At 41.1% G+C, this 26,089-nt stretch overlaps 1 protein-coding gene across 16 annotated transcripts in view; it reads left to right on the forward strand.

The window, feature by feature from the left end:
* Nucleotides 1-26,089, forward strand: part of MYCBP2 (MYC binding protein 2) — a 380,821-nt gene that overhangs the window by 300,525 nt on the left and 54,207 nt on the right. For 8 of the 16 annotated variants that reach the window (XM_069758078.1, XM_069758080.1, XM_069758082.1 and 5 more), the window contains 4 exons: nucleotides 1,690-1,914; nucleotides 2,461-2,593; nucleotides 4,069-4,188; nucleotides 17,275-17,436. In XM_069758078.1, coding sequence (XP_069614179.1) covers nucleotides 1,690-1,914; nucleotides 2,461-2,593; nucleotides 4,069-4,188; nucleotides 17,275-17,436 — 640 coding nt within the window. The remainder of the gene's footprint in view (nucleotides 1-1,689; nucleotides 1,915-2,460; nucleotides 2,594-4,068; nucleotides 4,189-17,274; nucleotides 17,437-26,089) is intronic. The other 8 variants (XM_069758086.1, XM_069758087.1, XM_069758094.1 and 5 more) reach the window with 4 other exon arrangements.

Below are 26,089 nucleotides of genomic sequence, written 5' to 3' on the forward strand. Positions count from 1 at the left end.
CACATTTAAATGTGACAAACATACAAAAAAATAGAAAATCAGGAAGGGGAAACACTTTTTCACACAACTGTATAATCTAAGGGTTTTTTTTAGTGTGTAAGAAAGTACTGCTGCCAAAAACACGAGTAATGGCAGCAGTGGATGTTACAAAATTGTATTCCTCACCTATAATCAAAAATTCTGTTAGTAGGTGAAAGTAAAGATATGACATTTCTAAAATCTGTAATCACACTACACCCACACTTTGGTTTTATTTTCTGATAGTAGATTTTTTTTTCTATTTTCTGTACATGGTTGGAAGTTAAAAATAAAACGGACTACAGGGGCTGGAAATGTAAATTGACTCTTATACCAGATATTGCTTGGCTTGTTCTGTGACCTGTGAAATTATTGTACAGGGAGGGGAAGGTGAGCTGTGCCTAATAGTGATGAGTGAATGTGCTTGGATAAGTCATGATCCGATCATGCTCAGGTGCTAACAGAGTGACTTCGGCGTGCTCGAATAATATGTTTGAGTCCCCTCGGTTGTTGGACAGCTGCAATACATGCAAGGATTGCAGGCTTAGGGACTCGACCATATTTTTCAAATACTTAAGTTATAACTCCCTATCAGAGCATGTTCGCCCATCACTAGTGCCTAACTATCATCTATAGTTGAGGGCGAATCCCGTATCTGCATTTACAGTGTATCTTATTGTTATCTGGCCTGTGATTTCGAGATGACAACTAAAAGGTGATCCCTACAGAACAAGAAGTATCAGTTTATTAGAGTGAAAACTGCAATTTATTTAGGTTTTTATTACAATTAGGGACGTGAAAAATTCTAAGGCTAGGTTCACATTGTGTTTGGGCCATCCGTTTAACGGATCAGTTAATAAGCGGCACTATCGCAATGTAACGGATCCGTTAACGCACTCATTGCCATCCATTATCGTAACGCATCCTAACAGATGTCAAAATCGGCATGCGTTAGCGATGATGCGTTACTTTGTGACGCACCATCGAACGTGATCAACCTAGGTTTTGTGTACGTTAGGTCTAACGCACAGCGAACAGACGCGTTCGCTGTGCATAGACCTCTATTACTAATGCATGCCAATGCAATGCTACCATGCGTTAGTGCAATCGTAGAAAAAAAGTGAATTTGGGCATCAGCGTTAGCGCATTCGTTTAACGGATCCATTACATGGATGGCACGGATGTTATGTGAGCCTAGCCTTAAATAAGTTTATCACAAAAATGTATTTAAACAGGGAGTCCTTTTCTATTGATGGGGGAACTTTTTCTAAAACATCTAGTGGTAATCTCTGTATAAATCGGCATTAGATTCTATAATTGCGTTATCAGGAGTGTATGATTAACCTGGATTTCCTGAAGAATTTTGCTCGCTAGCAGTTCCTTGTCTCAGTACAGGCAGTCTGTATCTTTTGCCATGAGCCAGAGTGTAATGTATATTGTATTCCGGACATGGCAGAATCCTAGAAGACTTGGCCGACTTGCATACACCTACTTGTGGTAGAGCAGGAACCTTGATCACATAAACTAGGAGATGTTGCAATCTTTTACTTTTTGTTAGATGGACAAATGACGCTATGCCACATACTGAACTGACATTTGATCACATATCCTGCATTTTACCAGTGACGCTCTGGGCAGTTTGATAGATCTTGTGTTTGCTTTCTTTTTCAGGATCAGGCCGCAAATGCAGAGGATTTGATGAAAGATTTCAATGTACGTTGTACCCAAGAGATGACCATGCGAGAGCATGAGGTCCCAGTACTCCGGGGTGGGCCAGGATTCTACAAGGTAGTGAAAACTGGGCCATCCGGTCATAACATCAGAAGTTGCCCAAACCTAAGAGGTATCCCAATTGGAATGTTAGTACTGGGAAACAAAGTCAAGGCTGTCGGCGAGGTATGGACTTATATAAAACAGCTTTTGTCTTGCAAATGCTAAAGTAATTTACCCTTTCATTTCTTCTTTCCATGTTTTGTTTTCATATTGTGCGAATTTTGCAAATTTGATAGAGTATTCACTAACCCCAATTCTGGAAAATAGAGTTAATCTGGACAGCTGCAAACTAATATAATGGTATGGGTGCAGGTTAAACATTGACTTGCTGATGGACTTTCCTTTGATTTGTTGCTTTTGTAATGTGATTTTCAGCGTTCATGCATTTCGCCCCAGGATGTAGTGTGTCATGCGATTTCTCAATCCACCTCTGAAATGTGGATGCTGTGGTTTAAATTGGGACATGCAAAGCTTGCCTTGTTTGCTGGATTGTTATTCTGCTGGCTGTTATGCTTCTGCCTTAAATACGGATGTTCACAGAAAAGTCTGTATATTTCTACGCTAGGCAGACCATGCCAGCACCTTAGCATGCAGTCATTAATTTTCATCATATTAGGCGCTGCAATTGCATGAACTCCATGAATCTTGTGGTTTCTGTCTCTGTACCAGGTTGTCAGTTCAGAAGGTACATGGGTACAGCTGGACAAGAACAGCATGGTAGAATTCTGTGAGAATGATGAAGGGGAGGCTTGGTCCTTGGCTAGAGATGCTGGTGGCAATCAATACCTCCGTCATGAGGATGGCAAGTTTACAACCTTTCTTTGTTATATACTTTGTTATAGCTTTTGTTATATTTGAATTTCTGAAAGGTGTTATTCGCAAATCAAGATAAATGACCAATCACCTTAATATCTAAAAAAAAACTTGTATGTAAAGATATATTTTTTGCCCTGCTTACTGTCCTGTGTGTTGTCATCACTTGTGTCCAGCCTTCAAGCTTTGTTCAATGCAGTACATTATTGTTATTGAAAGGGTTTGTATCCTCCTCATTCTTCAGGAGCGCACCGCTCCCCAGCCTCCCTGCTTCCTGTTAATATCTTTTTAATGAGAATCTGGGAGCAGAATAATGTAGGGACAGTCCATAATGTATCACTTACTGTGTGGCTTAGGGTAGTGTTGATAAGTCCCCTGCTAATTAAAACAGTATCACTAGAGGACTAGTAAACCCGCTGAAGGTTGTCAAGCATATTTATGAGCTCTGTCTAACCCCGCCCCCAATACTGATTGGCAGCTTTCTGCTTGTGTACACACAAACCTGTCAGTCAGTGGTGTGGGCGGGGTTATACAGCTCAGCATTCAGAGAACCGCTAGATCGACAGCAGGTAAATCTGATTTTTATCAATATCCACAAGCAGCTCCGTAAGTGACACATCGCTGGATTAAGGGTCTGTGCCCCTATATGATGCTCTCAGATGACGTAGCAAAAAAACCCGGTGTTTGATCCCATTTAATGCTTTGTTGATTTTAAAAGTAACTTACAGGATTTTTTTATATTGGCACAAATATTGGAATCCCCCAAGCTTTATAACTTGCCATTGGGCTTATAATAAAATACTTAAAATCATATTACGTTTCTAAATAGGGCAATTATTTAAACAAAAATCTACTTGCGTTGTCCCTAAGAAACACACTAGCCCTCCGATACATTTGTATTATTGTCTCACAAGTCTGTGGGCCTGATTTTGTTTTTGTTTTATTTTTAATGGATTTCTTTTTTTGTCGTGTACTTGCTGACACTTTCTACCTTAAATTTAAAAATGCCAATGGCACGTTTTGCTAAGAGGAATAAACCCTGGAGTAAGTCTGAGTAAGGCATCCATGAGTCAGTCCCTGTGGTGCCCGACATTCAGAAAGTAACCCCCATGGGCATACAACAGGCAGCATGGGGACTGACTAACATTAAACTGCTGAGTATTCACATGGCCCCCAATCCTGCCATTCAAGTCAGCAAGAAAGAGGCTTCTTGGTTAAAATCAGATGATCACATCAACTTCTGGTAGAGCCCTGAGGGGCATTTCTTCCGGATTTTTGTGTGTGTTTATTATATTTCATGTGTATGTTTGTTTTTTTTTGTTTTGTTTTTTTACCTCTGTACTGAGCCTAGAGAGCGATGCAAATGGCCTGGAGCTTGTGTCCATCGGTGTAAAAGCATCTTGTTTCTCCCTTTAACGTGCTGATTTAGCAGTGACTGAGTAATGTCTGGTTCTCCTTCTATAGAGCAAGCTTTGGATCAGGGGTCTCAGACGCCACCTCCAAGCCCATTTTCTATTCAGATATTTCGCCGTACAGCAAGTGGAAACATCGTGCCAGGATTTGATTATGGTCTTGGCAATAACGGTATGTTTCTGTCTAATTTGCTTTTGTTTCCAGTGCCAAGAGTGAATGTGATTAAATCTGGGTTCACATTCCTAATGCAAGAAAACACTCCTAATCATGTCCACAGGGTCTTATTAAGGCTACGTTCACATTTGCGTTGTGCGATGTTGCGTCAGAGACGCAACGCACAACGCAAACAAAAACGCCACAAAACGCACGCTAAAACGCAGCGTTTTGCGACGCATGCGTCCTTTTTGCCGAAATTTGGACGCCAAAAAAAATGCAACTTGCTGCGTTTTCTGCGCCCCACGCTTGCGGCAAAAAAACGCATGCGTCGCAAAACGCAGCACAAAGCATGTCCATGCGCCCCCCATGTTAAATATAGGGGCGCATGACGCATGCGTCGCCGCGGCTGCGCCCGACGCAACCGCGCAAATCGCTAATGTGAATGTAGCCTTAGCGACCTGGCCAAAAGGTGTGCCACAAAATAAGCTATGACACACAACAGCATCCAGTAAAGGCAGGCAATGTTTTCTTGCATTCATCCGAGGCATTTGTCAAGAGCTTTTCCTGGCTAAGAGTACTTTCACACTAGCGTTTTCTGCAATCCGTCACAATGCGTCGTTTTGCAGAAAAAACGCATCCTGCAAAAGTGCTTGCAGGATGCGTTTTTCCCCCATAGACTTGTATTGACGACGCATTTGCGACGGATTGCCACACGTCGCATCCGTCGAGCGACGGATGCGTCGTGCTTTGGCGGACCGTCGGGAGCAAAAACGCTACATGTAACGTTTTTTGCTCCTGACGGACCGCTTTTTCCGACCGCGCATGCGCGGCCGGAACTCCGCCCCCACCTCCCCGCAAGCGGATGCGCCGGAGAAATGCATCCGCTGCCTCCATTGTGCAATGCGTTAAACGCTAGTGTCGGAATCTCTCCCCGACGCATTGCAACGGGGAGATTCCGACGCTAGTGTGAAAGAAGCCTTATATGTCCATAAGCATGATCTAGGGGTAAGTTATACAGAATATCAACCACACTTACTACACAGATTTATACATAGTTTTACATAAACCATTTAATGGTATGTTCACACTGAACTTTTTTGATATTTTAATTTCTGCATAAAAAAGAGTACTATGGCAAAAAAACCACTTTGAAGTGACATAATTTTGGTGTTTATTTTATGCAGTTTTTTTTTTTTTTTAAATTGTTTTGGTTATAAAGTCATTTTGATCTCAGTGGGGAAAAAAATCAGTAAAAATGCTGAAAGAAATGACCAGCTGTGTTTATATATAAAAAAAAAAACTGCACACGACAAAAACACACTGTGAATGTGATTTTAGAAACGTTGCGGTTATTGTAAGGCTACGCGCACACGTTCAGGATTTTTCACGGTTTTCTGCCGTTTTCAGCAGAAAAAAAACGCTAAAAAAAACCCCGCTTACATTAAGCATCCCGTCATTTTAATGCATTCCGCAATTTTTGTGCACATGCTGCGTTTTTCTCCGCAAAAAAAAACGTAAAAAATCTGCCAAAAAAACTCGAGCGGATTTCCTGCAGAAAAAGTCCGGTTTTGTTCAGGAAAATTCTGCTGACATTCCTGAACGTGTGCACATAGTCTAAAACGTATTTTTTTTTTCTAAGCACGGGAAAAAAATGCATCATAAGCGCTGGGTGTGAACAAGTCCCTACTGTTCTGCAGGGCTTAAGCCTTTATCCTACCCAGATAACCATTTGTAGCGAACATAAAGATCATATATTACCATGTTATACACACATTCAATCAGAACGGGAGAAGGGGTGTATTGTCTGAGAACCCCCTATTCTCCTTTCTCTTAGTAAATCTGTGTTCACATTAGACTATAGTTGTTAAATGGCTCATCTTGGCTTGATACATCTTTGGACCTCCATTCATGTCTCTGAACCCCATTGAAAACCTCTGGAATGTAATCAAGAGGATGATGGATAGGCACAAGCCATGAAACAAAGAAGAACTGCTTACATTTTTGCGCCAGGAGCAGTGTGAAAGACTGGTGGAAAGCATGCCAAGACGCATGAAAGCGGTGATTAAAAATCATGGTTATTCCACAAAATGTTGATTTCTGAACTCTTCCTGAGTTAAAACATTAGTATTGTTGTTTCTAAATGATTATGAACCTGTTTTCTTTGCATTATTTGAGGTCTGAAAGCACTAGGTTTTCTTTTTTTGTTTTGTTTGTTTTTTAAATTTTGACCATATTTCTTTGTCAGAAAAAAATACAAAAATTATTGCAAACTGAACATTTTGCGGTGGTCTCTTAATTTTTGCCAGAGCTGTATATTGTAACAAGTGACCATAGACATAAGCATTAGTGACAAAATGAAGTATTTTCGTTTGGGCCTGCTAATTGTTTTGCATCTAATTTAAAGTGTTTGCTTTGTATGACTTAAAGGGAACCTGTCAGCAGGATTGAGTAACCTATAGACCGTGTCGGGTCGGTGCCGTTACACTGATTAAAATGATACCTGGGCTGGTGAAATTTGTCTTGTGGTTGTTGTTTAATCTTTATTTGTAGTTTTCAGTTAATGATCTGCTCGTGCTCCAGGGCGGGGCTGTGGGGCTTCATGTGGTGCCCTGATTAGGTATTCACCAGTATGGCTCCTAACAGGTCAATGATCCCTCACTGACCTGCCCCCTTATGCAAAACACCTTATGCATGTAGGCGCTGCCTGTACTGCAGCTTGATCGCATCTATAATGTGTATTTAATTATTTTATTTAATGTTATGCATAAATTCATTTAAAAAATCAGTCTGAAAATTGCGCCAGCCCCTCCTGCACAGTAGTAGCTATCGGATTGCCGATAGTTGCTGTGCAGGCAGCGCTATCTTAGTGGAGACCTTTTTTTTTTTTTTTTATTCAGCAAGATGGTGCCTCCTGCGCAGTACCATCTATCAGCAATCCGATGGATGCTACTGCGCAGGCGCCGGTGGCGCCATCTTGGAAGAGCCTTTTATTTTCTCCAGCAAGATGGTGGCGCCTGCACAGTAGCTGCTGTTAGATCACTGATAGCTGCTACTGCGCCATTTTCAGACTGATTCTTTTTTATTTTTTTTGTTATGAATTTATGTATACCATCAAATTCACATAGATGCTATCATGCTGCCGCGTAGGTGCCTATTATGTAAAATAGAGGGCAGATCACTAAAGGATCAGTGACCTGTCATAAGCCCACACCACATAAAGCCCCCCACAGGCCGCCCCAGAGCACGAGAATATCATTAACTGAAAACTACAAATACAGATTAAAGAACAACCACAAGATGGATTTTATCAGCCAAGGTATCATTTTGTTCAGTATAACGGCGCCACCCTGACACTGTCTGTAGGTTACTGTGCACAATCCTGCTGACAGTTTTCCTTTAAGGATATCCTCTTCAAAAGTTTAAGATCTACCTGTATTTGAGTATATTGTCTTCTCACGTTTTCCCCCCACTGAAGACGCGTGTGGGAGAGCTGGGAGAAATGGTGCTTTGGCTGATAGCTGTCGCATGTGTATGGCCAGATTTTAGGCAGAACATCCCTTTCTATCATCCATTGTCTCACTATCACATGGACAATGCATACTAAAAGAAATTCGTTCACCAATTTCTAATTGCAGCTTTTTTAAATGCATTTTTAATAGCTTAGCAGAATTTTCATCAATTTAGACTTGTGCTGATTTAATGGTGAAGAAATAAATTCTGAAGTTTTGAAAGGTTCTCACTGACCTATAAGTCTATATAATGAGCTGACACATCCTCCTGGCTTGTAGAGTAATAATAATAATCTTTATAAAGCGCCAACTTATTCCGCAGTGCTTTACAGTTTAACCGTTCATACACAACAGTCATAAGTAACAACATTAACAATAATACAATAATAAAAGCAAAACAAGACAACCCTGCTCGTGAGAGCTTGCAATCTACAATGGGGGGAGGGGAGAGACTTAAAGTACAGGGGCTTATTTACAATTACGGTCCTGCCATTTTGAGGGAGTGGTTGATAGATAAAAGCCCCATGAGGTAGTCACCAGCCAGTTTTTGTTGGTGCTATTGGGTGCGGTGGAGTTTGATGGAGGGTTATTCTAAAATCGTGAATGGGCTATACACAAACTCACAAACACGTCAATTAGGGATCGTGATGGGCTGCCTGAAACAGATGTGTTTTTAGGAAGCGCCTAAAACTATTTAAATTGTGGCTAATCCTAATTTCTTGGGGTAGAACATTCCAGAAGATTGGCACGTCCTGGGAGAAGTCTTGGAGCCGTGAGTGGGAGGTACGGATTAGTGCGGATGTTAGTCGAAAGTCATTTGCAGAGTGTAACGAGTGGGTAGGCCAATAAACAGAAATGAGGGAGATGTAGGAGGGCCACACTGTGGAGAGCTTTGTGAGTGAAAACAAGCAGTTTGAATTGGATCCTGTAATAAATGGGCAGCCAGTGCTATGACGGGCAAAGAGCGGACGCGTCCGAGTACCGATTAGCCAGATAGATGACCCTGGCGGCTGCATTAAGGAAGGACCGGAGAGGGGAAAGTCGAGTGAGTGAGAGGCCGATTAATAGAGTGTTACAGTAGTCCAGGCGGGAGTGGGTCAGTGCAACAGTGAGGGTCTTTGTTGTTGCAGAGAACACGTTTTATCTCCTTTACTTTTCCATCAACCGGGGGCAGCAACGAATGATATCTCTACAGAGGGTAATTTCCTAAGGGGCGATCTGATAACCATGTATAAGTATATAAGGGGACAATACAAGTATCTCTCAGAGAATCTGTGTATACCAAGGAAGATGACTGTCTCTGCGTCTGGAGGAGAGAATGTTTTTCCACCCACATAGAAGCGGATTCTTTACTGCTAGGGCAGTGAGAATCTGGAATTCCTTGCCTGAGGAGTTGGTGATGGCGAACTCACTCGAAGGGTTCAAGAGAGGCCTGGATGTCTTCCTGGAGCGTAACAATATTGTATCTTACAGCTATTGGGTTCTTTAGAAGGTCTTACAGCTATTGGGTTCTTTAGAAGGACATCGATCTGGGGATTTATTCTGACGGAATATAGGCTGATGGACAAATGTCTTTTTTTGGCCTTGCTAACTATGTGACTATGTTAATGCACAGATCATTTTATTGTTACACTATGTTGTTGTTAATTGAGAACACCAATAATGGGTGATGTTTGTAGAATTGTAGGAAAATGTTGTTCATAGAGAAGTGCCATGCCTAGCACACACATACAGTTGTGCTCAAAAGTTTACATACAATGGCAGAATTTGTGCTTTCTTGGCCTTTTTTCAGAGAATATGAATGATAACACCAAAACTTTTTCTCCACTCATGGTTAGTGGTTTGGTGAAGCCATTTATTGTCAAACTACTGTGGTTTCTCTTTTTAAATCATAATGACAACCCCAAACATCCAAATGACCCTGATCAAAAGTTTACATACCCTGGTGATTTTTGTCTGATAAAATGCACAGAAGTTGACACAAATGGGTTTGAATGGCTACTAAAGGTAACATCCTCACCTGTGACCTGTTTGCTTGTAAACAGTGTGTGTGCATAAAAGCTGAGTGAGTTTCTGGGATCCAGACAGACTCTTGCATCTTTCATTCAGCCACTGACGTTTCTGGGTTGTGAGTCATGGTGAATGCAAAAGAATTGTCAACTGATATCCAAGGAATTGATAATGCCAGTCAGCAGCGTTCAAACTGTGACTAACAAATGAAAAATCAGGTGCTCCGTAAAAAACAAAACCACGGTCAGGTAGAACAACAAAAATTTTGTCCACAACTGCCAAGAAAATTGTGCGGGATTCAAAGAAAAACGCACAAATAACATCGGCTGAAATACTGGACTCTCTGAAAACTAGTGGTGTGGCTGTTTCAAGATGCACAATAAGGAGACACTTGAAGAAAAATGGGCTGCATGGTCGAGTCACCCGAAGAAATCCATTACTGCACAAATGCCATAAGGTGTGTTGCCTACAATACACAAAGAAGCACAGAGACAAACCTTAAAACTTCTGGAACAAGGTAATTTGGAGTGATGCGACCAAAATTGAACTTTTTGGCCACAACCATAAACATCACATTTGGAGAGAGGTCAACAAGGCCTATGATGAAAGGAACAAAGGATCGCTGATGTTTTGGGGATGTGTGAGCTACAAAGGCACAGGAAACTAAGTCAATGTTGAAGGAAAGATGAATGTATCACGTTATCAGCAAATATTGGTGGCAGATTTGCACTTATCAGCCCAGAAGCTGCACATGGGACGTACTTGGATGTTCTAACATGACAATGATCCAAAACACAAGACCAAGTCAACCTGTCATGGGCTATAGCAGAACAAAGTGAAGGTCCTGGAGTGGCCATCTCAGTCTCCTGACCTCAATATTATTGAGCCATTCTGTGGAGATTTCAAGCTCGCTGTTCATACTAGACAGCTCAGGAATTTACAGGAACTGGAGGCTTTTTACCAAGAAGAGTGGGCAGCTTTACCAGCTGAGAAAATAAGAGCCTCATCCACAGAAGACTAAGCTGTCATTGATGTTAGAGGGGGCAATACACGGTATTAAGAAATGGGATATATGAACTTTTGATCTGGGTCATTTTGATGTTTTGGGTTGTCTCAGTATTTTGACAATAAATGGCTTCACGCAGCTTCTAACCATGAGTGGAGAAAAAGTTTTGGTGTTATCATTCATATTCTCTGAAAAAAGGCCAAGAAAGGAAAAATTCTGTGCGGTGTTCGTAAACTTTTGAACACAACTGTAATTTGGCAGTGCTGATGCTAAGCAAATGCCTGTCGAAGAAAGGAAACCCTAATTGGGTGATTTCACTGATAGACAATCTATCTTACCCTTGCATACCCCCAAAAAGGGGTTGTTCATTTAGATTTTTAATTATAAAAAAAGGTGATGCCTTTAAGCAATTTTCTTACATCGTACATTGTTTTTCAAAAGATCTTGGAATAAAAATAAGTTTCACAATTGGGTGTGTTAAAAATAAATACGGTAAAATGTTCCTGTGCTGAGATAATCCTATAAATGTACCCCTTCTGTGTACTGTGTAATGGCTGTGTCTGACCGTGCAGGAACATGGTCAGAAATACCACAGCTGCTGGGCAGGGAGGATGCAAAAGAGTATACAGACAGGACTGCTTGGGATCGTAATTCCTGCTTTCTGTGAGGTAAAACATTTTGTTTCTAAACAGGCACATTTATAAGATTCTCAGCACAGGATATTTTTTTAACACCTTCAATAATTGACCTTATTATTCCAAGATATATTGATTAAAATGTACTTTGTCCTTGGGACAACCCCTTTTACTTTAAAGGGAATTTATCGCCAACATTTTGCCCCAAACTATTTATATGTATGTGTAGCTCTTTCAAATAGAAGTTGAGCAATACCTTCATCTACACAGTCTGAAGAGCCTTCTGTAGATCTGAAGCCTCTGTCAGCTCTAAAAACATGAAGTCCAAGAAGACCTCAAAAAAAGTCAGGGACAAAGTTGTTGAGAAGTACAAGTCAGGGTTGGGTTATTTAAAAGAAAAAAAAAAAGAAAAAATCCCAATCTCTGATGATCCCCCGCAGCATCAGCAAATCCATTATCATTAAATGGAAAGAACATGGTACCACACAAACCTGCCAAGAGAGAGCCGCCCAACTAAGCTCTCAGCCCATGCAAGGAGGGCATTAATCAGGGAGGCAGGACAGAGACCAAAGGTAACCCTGAAGGAGCTGCAGAGTTCCCAAGCAGAGACTGGAGTATCTGACCGTATGAAAATAAGCCATACACCCCTTAGAGGTGGCCTTTATGGAAGAGTGTGCAGAAAAACATAAAGCCTTTACTTACACACAAAAATTGCAAGGATCGTTTTGAGTTTGCCAAAAGACAAATGCAAGACTCCCCAAATGTATGGAGGAAGGTGCTGTGTGCTGATGAGATTTCAATTAACTTTTTTGCCACCGAGGCAAACTCTTTTTCTGGTGCCAACCAACACAGCTCATCACCCCAAGAACCCCATCCCCACAGTGAAACATGGTTGCAGTATCATGCTGTTAGGATGTTTTTACGCAGATGGACAGGGAAAATTGTCTGATTTGAGGGGAAGATGAATGGTGTGAAATACAAGAATATTATTGAGCATAACCTGTTTCAGTCTCAGTGATTTGAGACTGGGACGTAGGTTCATCTTCCAACAAGACAATGACCCAAAGCATAATTCTATAGCAACACTCGAGTGGTTTAACTGGAAACATCTAAATGTTTTGGAGCGGCCTAGTCAAAGCCCAGACAATAATCCAATTGAATCTGTGGTCAGACTTGAAGATTGCTGTTCACTAGAAGAAACCATCTATCTTGAAGGAGCTGGAGCAGTTTTGCCATGAAGAATGGGCTAAAATCCCAGTGGCAAGATGTGGAAAGCTCATGGAGACTTATCCAAAGCAACCTGCAGCTGTAATTGCCACAAAAGGAGGCTCTACAAAGTACTGACTTTAAGAGGTGATTAGTTATGCACACTGATGTTGTCAGTTATTTTGTTCTAGTTCGGTTTTCTTTTTATTATGAAGAAAAAACAAACAAACGTCCACCGTTGTAGGCATGTTCTTTACATGAACTGATGCAGACTCTCAAAATAAGTGACATATCAGGTTCTAGGAAAATACCAAAAATGCCAGTGTGTGTGTGTGTGTGGGGGGAGTACTTTTGCAAGCAACTGTACATGCTGGCCACGGTATGGGCAGCATGTATCAGCTGACAAGTTCCCTTTAACTAAATGCATAAAGAATGAACATAAGCATTTGTATGTAAAAACAAATTACTGTTCATATACCATTTGGAGCGACTTTTAGCTGGACATCACGCAGTAATGGCTGCATAGCAGAAGTCAGTATGAAGGCTCCACAGATGCTTGGCCATCTTTTTTAATGTTTTACCTTCTATTTAGCTTCAAAAACAGCTAGTGACTTCTTCATTGTAGAATCTAGCTTACAAAAAAAAAGAGCCAATAAAAATTACTCAAAAAATGATGGCAAAATTATAAATATTACTTATTTGCTGTAGTTTGAAATGTATTTGTCTTGAATAGTTAGGACTGTTGATTGTAATAAACTTTTATGTGAAAATTCTAAATTTTTAAAAGGGCAATGTCGTTTCAACAATTTTTATGAATTAATAGTTCAAAAACAAATAGAAGCTTTGTAATAGTGAAAAATGTTTCTGGTCACACAAGCCACTTATTGAACCAGCTTCCTGAACAGATAATTTAGTCTATTTATTGGTAAAATCTTAACTTGACATGTGTTCTCAACTCCCTAAGGAATCATGGATGGAGAGACCGAGAGATGCTGCATTCATAGCTTCCCTGTTGGGTACTTTTGTGTAATGTCCTCCATGCTTCTGCCGCGGAGGGTGTGTTAGGGTATGTTCACACGTTCCTGATTTCCCTCCTTTTTTTTCAGGACTAAAAACCGCAGCTCTTGGCAGAAAACGCAGGTCCTTTTTTTGTGCTTTTTTGGTGCTTTTTTGATGCGTTTTTTGATGCGTTTTTTGATGCGTTTTTTGATGCAGTTTTCTATGCAGAGTCTGTGTGTTTTCTAGGAAGTTTTTTAGGGTTAAAATGGCTGAAAATACCCTAACCCTACCCCTAACCCTAACCCTATTCTAACCTTAGTGGACAAAAAAAAAAAAAAAATTCTTAATTTTTTTATTGTCCCTACCTATGGGGGTGACAAAGGGGGGGGGGGGTCATTTACTATTTTTTTTATTTTGATCACTGAGATAGGTTATATCTCAGTGATCAAAATGCACTTTGGAACGAATCTGCCGGCTGGCAGATTCGGCGGGCGCACTGCGCATGCGCCCGCCATTTTGCAAGATGGCGGCACCCAGGGAGAAGATGGCCGGACGGACACCGGGAGGCCGGGTAAGTATAAGGGGGGTAGATTAGGGCACGGGGGGGGGCGTCGGAGCACGTGGGGGTGGCATCGGAGCATGGGGGGGTGGGATTGGGGCACGGGGGGCAGCCACACTGCAGCGGTTCTGCACCACAAACCGCAGTAAAACCCGCAGATATATTTTTCATCTGCGGGTTTTACTGCGGGTTTGACCTCACAATGGAGGTCTATGGGTGCAGAACCGCTGCAGTTCCGCAAAAAGAAGTGACATGGTACTTCTTTTTTACCGCGGCAATTCAGTGCGGCTTTTTTCGCGATTTTCCGCAATGTGGGCACAGCAGTTCCTGTTTTCCATAGGGTACATTGTAATGTACCCTGCATGGAAAACAGCTGCGGACCCGCAGCGGGAAAATCGCGGCGATTCCGCATGAAAAAAAGGATGGTGTGAACATGGCCTTACAGTGACTGATTGCTATGATTTATCCCATACATTCCAGAGACATCTGAAAACTAGCTCCTACAGAGAGGACAACTGCTGAACACTGTAATATGCAAGTCATATATTGGAAGAAATAGTCTCCTATAAAAACTGCAACTTCTTCACCAGTGTCCCCTAAACAAGCAGTGCTGTAAGGCCATTGGCACTGGGAGGGGGCTATTAACAATATTTAGCCACGTACTCTTTCGTGTGGGTTTCTGTGTTGCAGTTTTCCCTATGGAGGACATGATGTTTGGTAAAGAGAAAATTAAGGAATCATTTCATTCATATCATCTATGGAAACTAATATTTGAAGGCTTTATATTATTTATATACTTTGTATTTATTATTTTTATACATTTTTGACATGGATAAAACATATTTTTACTTTTGTAATGGTAATCTTGCTTTTAAAAAAAAAATGCACCAAGTTTTGAACCGCATTCTCATTCATCGGACACCTTGATGTATAGTTTGTCCCCCCTACCTTCTCTTAGTTTGGAATCTTTATTTTTCACCTAGCCATTTCCCTTCAGATATACTGGATGGTTAGATCTGTGTGTCCAGTATACTGTTGTCTTCAGTGTCTCACACATATATAAGTACAACTTAATTCCGTTACTGATTTCCCCTATCTGCAGCACACGAGGGATCTCTTTTGCCTTGTGCTGATACACTGATTTTTGAGAAGTTTGTGATTCTATCTTCGGTGTGGCTTTGTGCTCTTCTCTCTTTACAATCACACATTGCCTAAGCAATCGCTTGCCCCCTATCTTCAAACCTCTTTGTGTATTTTTCACCCAATCTACATCCTGTGTGATCTGCCCTCCCTGACCATTTGGATGCTTTCCTCCCTCTTCACATTCTCATCTGCTGTGTAAAACCTTTTTGCTGCTATTTCTAACAGTGAGAAAGCGGAGTTGTAGAGCACAGTGACCAAACAGCTAGGATCAGTGAGATCTGCTCTGTCATAAACTGGACAGACAGATAGGTCACACAGTTGCATGGACTCTGTACCTGTAAAGGAATAGGAAACGATTATTCACAAGGATGGAAAAGGGAATCTGTCATTGAGATCAACTCCCCCAAACCACAGTCATGCATCTCTATAAAATGTATATCCATCAACACCTTTCTGTCTTCTATATGTTGCTGCATTCCAATTAGCATTTCCATTCATATGCAAATAAGGTGTTAAGAGCTCTGCCAGGTTGTTTCCCTGCCCAGCCTCATTGGCAGCTCCCTGTCTTTGTGATGCTGGAAGAGGAAACAACCTGGGAGGCAGTGGCTCCTTATGTGCTCTCCTTCCCAGAGCACTTACGAAGACATCATTTACCATACGTATGAATGAAGCTTCTCATTAGTCGGAGCTTCAGCAATAGTGTGTCGGTAGCTTTTCATTTCATAGACCTTCATGACCATATATATTTTTTTACTGACAGATTACCTTTGCTAAGAAACCAATAAAGTAAAAAGTAAAGCAAAGGTGTCTAATAGGCTACGTTCACATTTGCGTTGTGCGCCGCTGCGTCGGCGACGCAACGCACAACGCAAATAAAAATGCACCAAAACGCACACAAAAATGCTGCGTTTTGCAACGCATGCGTCCTTTTTTTGCCGAAATTTGGACGCAAGAAAAATGCAACTTGTTGCGTTTTCTGTGCCCGACGCTTGCAGCAAAAAAAACGCATGCGTCGCACAACGCAGCACAACACATGTCCATGCGTCCCCCATGTTAAATATAGGGGCGCATGACGCATGCGTCGCTGCTGCGTCGCCCGACGCAAACACGCAAAACGCTAATGTGAACGTAGCCTAACCGCTAAAATCTTGCTGCTCATAGAGATCACATAGTGTAGGAAAGCTGTGCATGGGAACTTAGACTAAGGCGTCATTTCAGGCGTCTGTTTTTCACTTACTTGTTCTGTCTGTGAACTTCATATATAGAATGTGAACGCATTATGATCTGTGGGACTGTAAACATGTCCTTGGTTGTTTTTGGACCAACTATCTGTGCAAAAATCAGACATGTCCGTTTTTTTTTTACTGACATCACGGATGAAAAGTACCAACACAAGTCTGTCTGAAAATCACTGCGATCACATCAATGGCACCAGTGTGCAGGCTGTGTTCTGTCCGTGATCCGCATTGTAGTGTGCAGGAGAAGCTTTCTAATCGTATTTATCCATATGTGAAAATGTCACACTGACCAAACACTAATGAAAATCGGATCTTTTTTACACTGGCATTTACTTGTATCAGATGTGTATAGTTATTAAATAAAAAATAAAAAAAAATGATGAAACTGTTGTCTCGGGGACTCCGGCCCCCAGTGCAGTGCTTGTGTATAGTGCAGATAAATGACCAGCATTGGGCCCTACTTTACCTCCCAGCTTAAAGTCAGTCTTAGGATTTGAGTCTGTTGAACACAATTCCATGGAAATCCTTGAACAACAATCTGCTGGTTGTGATCAGTGAAGTAGTTTCCTTAAGAATGATATTGTATCTATTTTATTGCATGTTGTGATACCTTTGCATGCCATGCTGTGATATATATTATTTTTTTTTTTATTAATACCTGACATTAATTTTAGTTTTGAACATTTTTTTCCGTTTGCTCTCTTGATACGTCAGTTCAGAAGTCCTGAACTTTAATATATTTCTGTTTAATTCATTTAATAACGGGTTGTAGTTTTGACTGTTTTGCCCATTGCAGGTGATCAGCTGAGTGCCTTACTGAATTCCATTCAGTCACGGCCTAATATGCCAGCTCCTTCCATCTTTGATCAAGCTGCAAAACCTCCCTCTTCCCTAGTCCACAGCCCATTTGTGTTCGGACAATCCCCCTCCTTCCAGCAGCCTCAGCCTTCGCTTCAGAGTAAGTCTGTCCGTCTTACATGCTCATCCAACCATTCTTTCTGAGGCAGTGTCCTCTGTTCTTCAGAGACCTCCATTTCTATGCATGCATGGCTGTCTACTGAAGCAAACCCTGTCTTGTACAATTGTCATAAGCCTGTTTCTATAGTCTTGACATTAAATGCTATCTGCATTTAATTGGTAACGTCAAAGAATAGAGACGTCAGCTGCCAGTTCAAGATTTATTAGCATTGTTCAATTGTTCTTGATCGTACCTTAAGTTGGTCAAATATACCTAGTTGGCTATGGAGAAAATCTAGACTAGACTAGTCTAGTCTAGTCTAGACTAGTCTAATCTAGTCTAGTTTAGGAGAAAATCTAGTCTAAAACGGAGTCAAGCTGGCTCCTCAATATGATCCTGAGTTTATTAGTAGCCTGAAGGACGTCATCTAGGCTGTTACCAGAGTTCCCCCAGGATTTCATGGATCACGACGTGTGTGTATTGAATGACTTTATCCAACACCATGCATGCTGCATATATACATATACATTTGCTTTTGTATATGGATCTCCATTGTTTTTTCACCATGTTTCCACAAAGAATTCTGTACCGGTGTAAAGAAGTATACTCCATAAATTCCTGTATTCAATGGCTTGAGGTATTGGTTCTAAGAATGCAGCACTTAGATGTTTTCGAGTGGAGCACACTGTTTAACTTACCATCGTTAATGGTAAAGAAAAACTTTTTTTTTTCTAAAAATGTATTTTTTTTTTTTATAAACAAAATTTGTCTCTAGTTTACCACCAGAAGCAAGGATAATGCATTGCAGCCAATGTAGTGTATGCTGAGCAGAGTGATGCATATGGTTTCATGCTAGTTTTGTTACTTTGCAGATAAACCTCTTAAAGGGGTTGTCCACTACTAGGACAACCTCTTCTCAAACTAAATATTCTGCCCCAATTAAATAATAAAGCCTGTACTCCCCTCCTGTGCTGGCGCCATTCCCACGGTGTCGGCACTCGTGATCCCGGTGCTATGATGCGGTGGAATGCCACATGATGCCCGGCACCAATCAGCTCTGTCTCCGCCTTCAGACAAGTTGAACGTAAGGAGGCAGTCCGGGTCAGCTGCAGCCCAGACTTCCGAAGACAGTGACGCCAGTGCTGATTGGGCGCCGTACTCACGTGTCACAACACCGCGCAACTGCCCACAATGCTGGATGGTGCCAGCATGAGAGGTGAGTGTAGGCTTTATTATTTTATCGTTTAAGAAGGTGTTGTCCAAGTAGTAGACAACCCCGTTAAGTCTCTTATGCCACATCCCATTTCATCTTCGTTTTCGGAAAGAAGATGCAGCGTCTGACCCCTATTCCATCCTGCAGATAGGGCCATGTTCACAGTGCAGTGCCCATTGAGCATACAGCAGCAGTCTGCATCTGAGAGACTTATAGAACTCTGTATGCATTTGGTATACACTAGCAGCCTTTCCAATTGGATATGTGGAACATGCACTGGGAACAAAGAGTGTCTGATCTCTGATCCAAGCTCTGGTTAGTGTGGTGTAAAATGCATTAAAAGGAATCTGATGTCAGTGCTACCCCTTCTGATAGCAGCATGATGTAAGGGTTGATACACTGACTCCAGCGGTGTATCACTTACTGGCTGCTTGCTGCAATTTTGATAAAACCAATGTTATATCTGATGTTGTTTTACCAGATAGGATGCTGTGCTCTGTAGAACACCGCCCACACCACTGATTAGCAGCTTTCTGCCTCTGCACAGTGAACACAGAAAGCTGCCAATCTGTGATGGAGGTTATACAGCGCTTATGAATATGGAGGACAACATGAGCAGGTTTACTAGTCCTCTAGTAATAATCTACACATCTCTGGAATCAAGGTCTGTCTTCATATTATGTACCTCTCAGATTAGGTTGCAAAAATCTGGTGACAGATTCCCTTTAAAAAAATCCGTAGATAATGTTATTATTGGGTAAAAGTCCATCTCAGAGTGGATACTGCATCCCAGAGTCTGAGCTCTGTTCACTAATCTTTCTGGAGCCCAGGGCCCATGCTTATGAGTACAGCCATATTGAAAGTATCGTCATGGTTGTATGGGGGGGGCACAGCTGCTCACTGGGTGGGACAGGTGACAAGGCACCAGTCTAACAATGAGGCTTATCTAGATCTTATTAGCAAAAAAGCATTCCATATAAAACTACCAGCACACTATCTTACGGCATTACTTTTAGTGCATGATTCAAAACCATTTTCTACTTAAAGGTATCCTGTATATATTACATGTGTCCTGTACAGTACGTGTACTGTAGACTCTCTGCGTAACGCCTAGTCCTGCTAAACCTCTTCTGTAACCTCCTAACAGTAGAACAACCTTGCAGTCTGCACTAGTGCATTGCTCCCACCAGCTTCCTGCACGTTCGTCTCATGCCTTTTTGTATTGATGACTACTCTGCCTGTGCTATAGAAGCATGTGATCACCGTCATGTAATGTGTGCAGCAAAGCACAGCGACATTACCCTGTAAGCTGGGAGGACAGGCAGCAAAGTCAGGGGAAAAGCTGAATAAAACCTTGTACTGCCTGTCAGAAGACATTCTATATACAGAAGGAACATGAGTTGAATGTGAAGTTCTTCCAGCCAGTTCTTTTGATGATAACTTGCCATGTTAGGAATAACCCTTTATTTGTCCTGCGATAGGTGTTGACTTGTTTAATGGCTATTAACCCTTTTAAAGGGACTGTGCCTTCAGAAAATGATCTATTGATTTAAATCAGATTTTTGGGTTAAAATATATATATTTTGAACTTCGGCAACGGTTATTTTTTGTTTTTAATTAAGCACATTATGCAATTATCACAAATGTTGCCATTGTCACACTGACTGCTGGGGCAATTTTCACACTGACTGCTGGGGCAATTCTAGATGATTTAATATTCCTCCCTTGTTTCAGGAAATGCACATGTAAATGAACAGCAGTACACTGACTGAGACGCTATCTTTTGTATGAATTTCATTGTGAAGGGAAGGGAGCTGATGAACTGCAGAGGATTTCGTGTCATCAGCCAAGTTCAGAATTGAGATGTTAGCAATCATTGTAATCCTGCTTCTAAGGAGCCTGCTGAAAACTCTTCCTGAAAGGCCTGGAAGTGTGAATCTAAAATATACCCAGTAAACAAAGTGAAAATTTCAAGATTGCTAATTATGATTTTAATACAGATTGTTATTAGTGATGAGCGAGTGTACTCGTTGCTCGGGTGATCTCCGAGTATTTGTTAGTGCTTGGAGATTTAATTTTCGGCGCCTCAGCTGCATGATTTACGGCTGCTAGCCAGCCTGAGTACATGTGGGAATTCCCTAACAAACAGGCATTCCTCACATGTATTCAGCCTGTCTCGCAGCCATAAATCATGCAGCTGCGGCAAGGAAAACTAAATCTCCAAGCAGTAATAAATACTCGGAGACCACCCGAGCATGCTTGGGAAAATCCGAGCAACGAGTACACTCGCTCATCACTAATTGTTATATGAAAATAACCCATCATCAACAATTGTTGACAAATGCCATGTAAAATAAGTTTGGTTGCATAAATTCATAGGCATATTTGCAACTTTGGTGCAACTCTTAAATGAAGCTTGACTGTGGCATGGAGGACGGGAGAGAGGGAGACCTAAAACGTAAAAAAATTTTACCTAAAAAGACCTAAGAGACCTAAAAATTTTTTATTTTTTTCCCCCCTTGTAAAGTTAACACAGCAGAAAACGCCCATGTCTTTCATCGAAAGAAGCGTTTATGAAGATAGTTAATGCAAACACACTGGTGAATGAAACTTGTATTTTGGAGAAAAAAAACTTTTTTTTTTTTGCAGACCCAGTTTACAGTAATAGGATTTCTGCAACAATTCATGTAAATATGTCGTCATTTTGCTTGTCTTGGAGTGGGAGGGCGTGCGCCAGGGATTTGTCCAGTATGTTTCTTGGTAATCTAACAAATTGGCTTGTGATGTGTTGCTCTGATCTCAGATGAAAATGAAAAATAATTTCTGTTTGTAGATGGTGACAAATCTCAGGATCACATGTAAGTGTAGCAGTAAGCTGAAGAACAGAAATGGAAATTAACTAAAATAAGAATCAGATGACCGTTCCAGAAATGCGTGGGGCTATTATAAAACATCCGTTTTAATGTTAGATTAATCAAATTGCTATTTTGTGATTTCCTCTATAAAAGCTTTTCCACATACGGTATATCAGGAAAATCTTTTCAGTAATGAGCAGCTGAAGTTGGTGGTAATGTTTATCCCTGAGAAGTTTGTGCTGCTCTACTGAAGAAACCATGACTCAAATAAGAGCATATGAGCATAACCTTTCTTTTACAGTGTTGCATGGCCTTGCATCAAGAAGCTAAACCTAGAAACTTATTTTCCTGTATTGTCATTTCTTACATGCTTTGTATAACATCTTGTGTTTGCTTCTATCTTTGCTGCTTCTGTGCATCTGTTCTCAACTGTAGACCTCACACCATCCAGCGTTGCTTCTCGTGAACCTAATAACAAAAGTAAAGCTGCTTCGTCATCTGCTTTCTCACCTCTTTCTGTCAAATCAAAGGGTGGGTATGCATGCTTCTCACCCCACTTTTTTACCTACATTTTACATTCCTGATCAACCAACTGCTTTGTAGCGTTTTTCCCCCTTTATCCAATGCATTGGGGCTATAGAATCCCAAAAGTGTTTATATACAGGACCATGACTTTAAAAACACAAATGTTAGCATATTTTTAAAAATGTTATTGCAGGTTTCATATTTGATTACATTGTATCTGTTGACTTCAGTTCACCTTAAGTCTACAGTCCGGACAATCAGATTAGGTGACTTTTTAGATGTGGCACAGATAATTCAGTGGAACTCTCATGGAAGGCCATAGAACAGGGGCCTACAGTGGGGCAAAAAAGTATTTAGTCAGTCAGCAATAGTGCAAGTTCCACCACTTAAAAAGATGAGAGGCGTCTGTAATTTACATCATAGGTAGACCTCAACTATGGGAGACAAACTGAGAAAAAAAAAATCCAGAAAATCACATTGTCTGTTTTTTTAACATTTTATTTGCATATTATGGTGGAAAATAAGTATTTGGTCAGAAACAAAATTTCATCTCAATACTTTGTAATATATCCTTTGTTGGCAATGACAGAGGTCAAACGTTTTCTGTAAGTCTTCACAAGGTTGCCACACACTGTTGTTGGTATGTTGGCCCATTCCTCCATGCAGATCTCCTCTAGAGCAGTGATGTTTTTGGCTTTTCGCTTGGCAACACAGACTTTCAACTCCCTCCAAAGGTTTTCTATAGGGTTGAGATCTGGAGACAGGCTAGGCCACTCCAGGACCTTGAAATGCTTCTTACGAAGCCACTCCTTCGTTGCCCTGGCGGTGTGCTTTGGATCATTGTCATGTTGAAAGACCCAGCCACGTTTCATCTTCAATGCCCTTGCTGATGGAAGGAGGTTTGCACTCAAAATCTCACGATACATGGCCCCATTCATTCTTTCATGTACCCTTATCAGTCGTCCTGGCCCCTTTGCAGAGAAACAGCCCCAAAGCATGATGTTTCCACCACCATGCTTTACAGTAGGTATGGTGTTTGATGGATGCAACTCAGTATTCTTTTTCCTCCAAACACAACAAGTTGTGTTTCTACCAAACAGTTCCAGTTTGGTTTCATCAGACCATAGGACATTCTCCCAAAACTCCTCTGGATCATCCAAATGCTCTCTAGCAAACTTCAGATGGGCCCGGACATGTACTGGCTTAAGCAGTGGGACACGTCTGGCACTGCAGGATCTGAGTCCATGGTGGCGTAGTGTGTTACTTATGGTAGGCCTTGTTACATTGGTCCCAGCTCTCTGCAGTTCATTCACTAGGTCCCCCCGCGTGGTTCTGGGATTTTTGCTCACCGTTCTTGTGATCATTCTGACCCCACGGGGCGGGATTTTGCGTGGAGCCCCAGATCGAGGGAGATTCAGTGGTCTTGTATGTCTTCCATTTTCTAATTATTGCTCCCACTGTTGATTTCTTCACTCCTAGCTGGTTGGCTATTGCAGATTCAGTCTTCCCAGCCTGGTGCAGGGCTACAATTTTGTTTCTGGTGTCCTTTGACAGCTCTTTGGTCTTCACCATAGTGTAGTTTGGAGTCAGACTGTTTGAGGGTGTGCACAGGTGTCTTTTTATACTGATAACAAGTTTAAACAGGTGCCATTACTACAGGTAATGAGTGGAGGAAAGAGGAGACTCTTAAAGAAGAAGTTACAGGTCTGTGAGAGCCAGAAATCTTGATTGTTTGTTTCTGACCAAATACTTATTTTCCACCATAATATGCAAAAAAAATGATAAAAAAACAGACAATGTGATTTTCTGGATTTTTTTTTCTCAGTTTGTCTCCCATAGTTGAGGTCTACCTATGATGTAAATTACAGACGCCTCTCATCTTTTTAAGTGGTGGAACTTGCAATATTGCTGACTGACTAAATACTTTTTTGCCCCACTGTACATGCCATAGTTTACAGGCTCTAAAATACTGTCTTATAGGACATTTTATTTTCACAGCTATCAACGTACAGGTTTGTGACCAGGATCTTTTTATTTTTTAAGATGAAGTATTGCCTAAAACTATAACTGCATGGTGAAAAGTTCAATTACTTCTTTAATTGGCCCAGTCAAAGGGATACTTTTGTACGTATAGGACAAAGAATCTAAACATTTAGTGAGATATGCCCATAATGTCCTAGGGTTCAAACAAATGTTTGCAGGCAAAAGTAATGAAAGCCTTTGAGAATTACTTATTTTCCTTTCACTCATGACAGCACGAGTGAGAGTGGATGCTGCCAATTCAGATGGACAGGAAGCCTAGCGCAAATAGTCAACACCCACTTCCTCCTACAGTGGTTGCCTGTCCTTGGACAGAGGAGCCTGTAGGGTATGCAGTCTGATAGCTGTGAAGATGGAACATCTTCGTAGACTGAGCGCCGAGTCAAGGACTGCAGTGAAAATGTCAGTCTGGTTGGCCTCTGAGACAGAACTCCATGTGTACTAAAGAATCTGTGTGGGCTCTATTAAAACCTACATCTACACGGAGGAAGTGCAGACACTATTTTGTCGTGGATCACTTTCTGTTGGTTGTGGGAGATTTTGGCCCTGATTCATCAAAGTGATTATCCCAGAATTATGGCTGAAAATGCTTTGAAAAGTCGCAATTTTTTGTGCAGTTCCGAGTTGCGCAAACATTTAGTGACTTGTCATTTTCTTGTCCGTTTCATTCAGCTCTGCCAAAGTGGGCTGTAGCACAACGGGGCTTGCTGACGCCCTCTTGTTAAACTCATAAGCTGTGGTGTGCCTTACACCACTTTTCAGTCACACCTGATTCATTAAGAGGCTTAACCCCTTCATGACGGAGCTCTTTTTCATTTTTGCATTTGTTTTTCACTCCCCTTCTTCCCAGAGCCATAACTTTTTTTTTATTTTTCCGTCAAAGTTGTACTTTTGAATGACACCATTGGTTTTACCATATCATGTACTCAAAAATAGGGAAAAAAAATTCCAAGTGCAGTGAAATTGCAAAAAAAAAGTGTAATTCCACAACTGTTTTTTGTATTTATTTTTTTATATCATGTTCACCAAATGTTAAAATTGACCTGCCATTATGATTCTTCAGGTCATTACGAGTTCAGACACCAAACATGTCTAGGTTCTATTTTATTTAATTGGTGAACAAAAAAAAATCCAAAGTTTGTTGAAAAAAAAAAATTTGCATAATTTTCTGAGACCCGTAGCGTCTCCATTTTTCGTGATCTCGGGTAATTCTGGCATATTAAATTGTTTTTCGTTATTCCATTTAGCGATCGGGCTAATTCTTTTTATACCTTGATAGATCAGGCGATTCTGAACACGGCGATACCAAACGCATGTTTGGTTTTTTATTGTTTTATTTATACTTCAATAGTCTCCATGCTGACCACTGGGCCGTGCTCATAACAATCCGGCATTGACAACCATAGAGGTCTGCAGGAGATCTCTGGTTGTCGTACCAACACATCGGTGACCCGGGATCGCGTGACTGGGGTCACCAATGGGTGGCTTTTCAGCACGATTGCCGGAAATACATGTTAAATGTCGGTCAGAGTTTGTCAGCAGCATTTAACAGGTTAATAGCTGCTGGTGGATCAAAACAGCTGACATGTGCTGGAAAAGATGTGGGCTCACCGCCAGAGCCAGCATCAAAGGCGGAGACACGACATGCATAGTACTAGTACTGTGCATGTCGTAAAGGGGTTAATGAAATAAGCACCTCTCACTATAGCATGCCTGCTCATCAAGACCAGTGTGAACAATGCTGGTGTTGATGAATTGTGCCCTTTGTGTTTACCTAGCTTTAGTATATACAGGTGCTTCTCACAAAATTAGAATATCATATAAAAGTTAATTTATTTCAGTTCTTCAATACGAAAAGTGAAACTCGTATATAGTCATTACAAACAGAGTGATCTATTTCAAGTGTTTATTTCTGTTAATGTTGATGATTATGGCTTACAGCCAATGAAAACCCAAAAGTCATTATCTCAGTAAATTCGAATACTTTACAACACCAGCTTGAAAAATGATTCTAAAATGT

The sequence above is a fragment of the Ranitomeya imitator genome, chromosome 3 (genome assembly GCF_032444005.1).
Source record: "Ranitomeya imitator isolate aRanImi1 chromosome 3, aRanImi1.pri, whole genome shotgun sequence".
In the NCBI taxonomy this organism is placed as follows: Eukaryota; Metazoa; Chordata; class Amphibia; order Anura; family Dendrobatidae; genus Ranitomeya; species Ranitomeya imitator.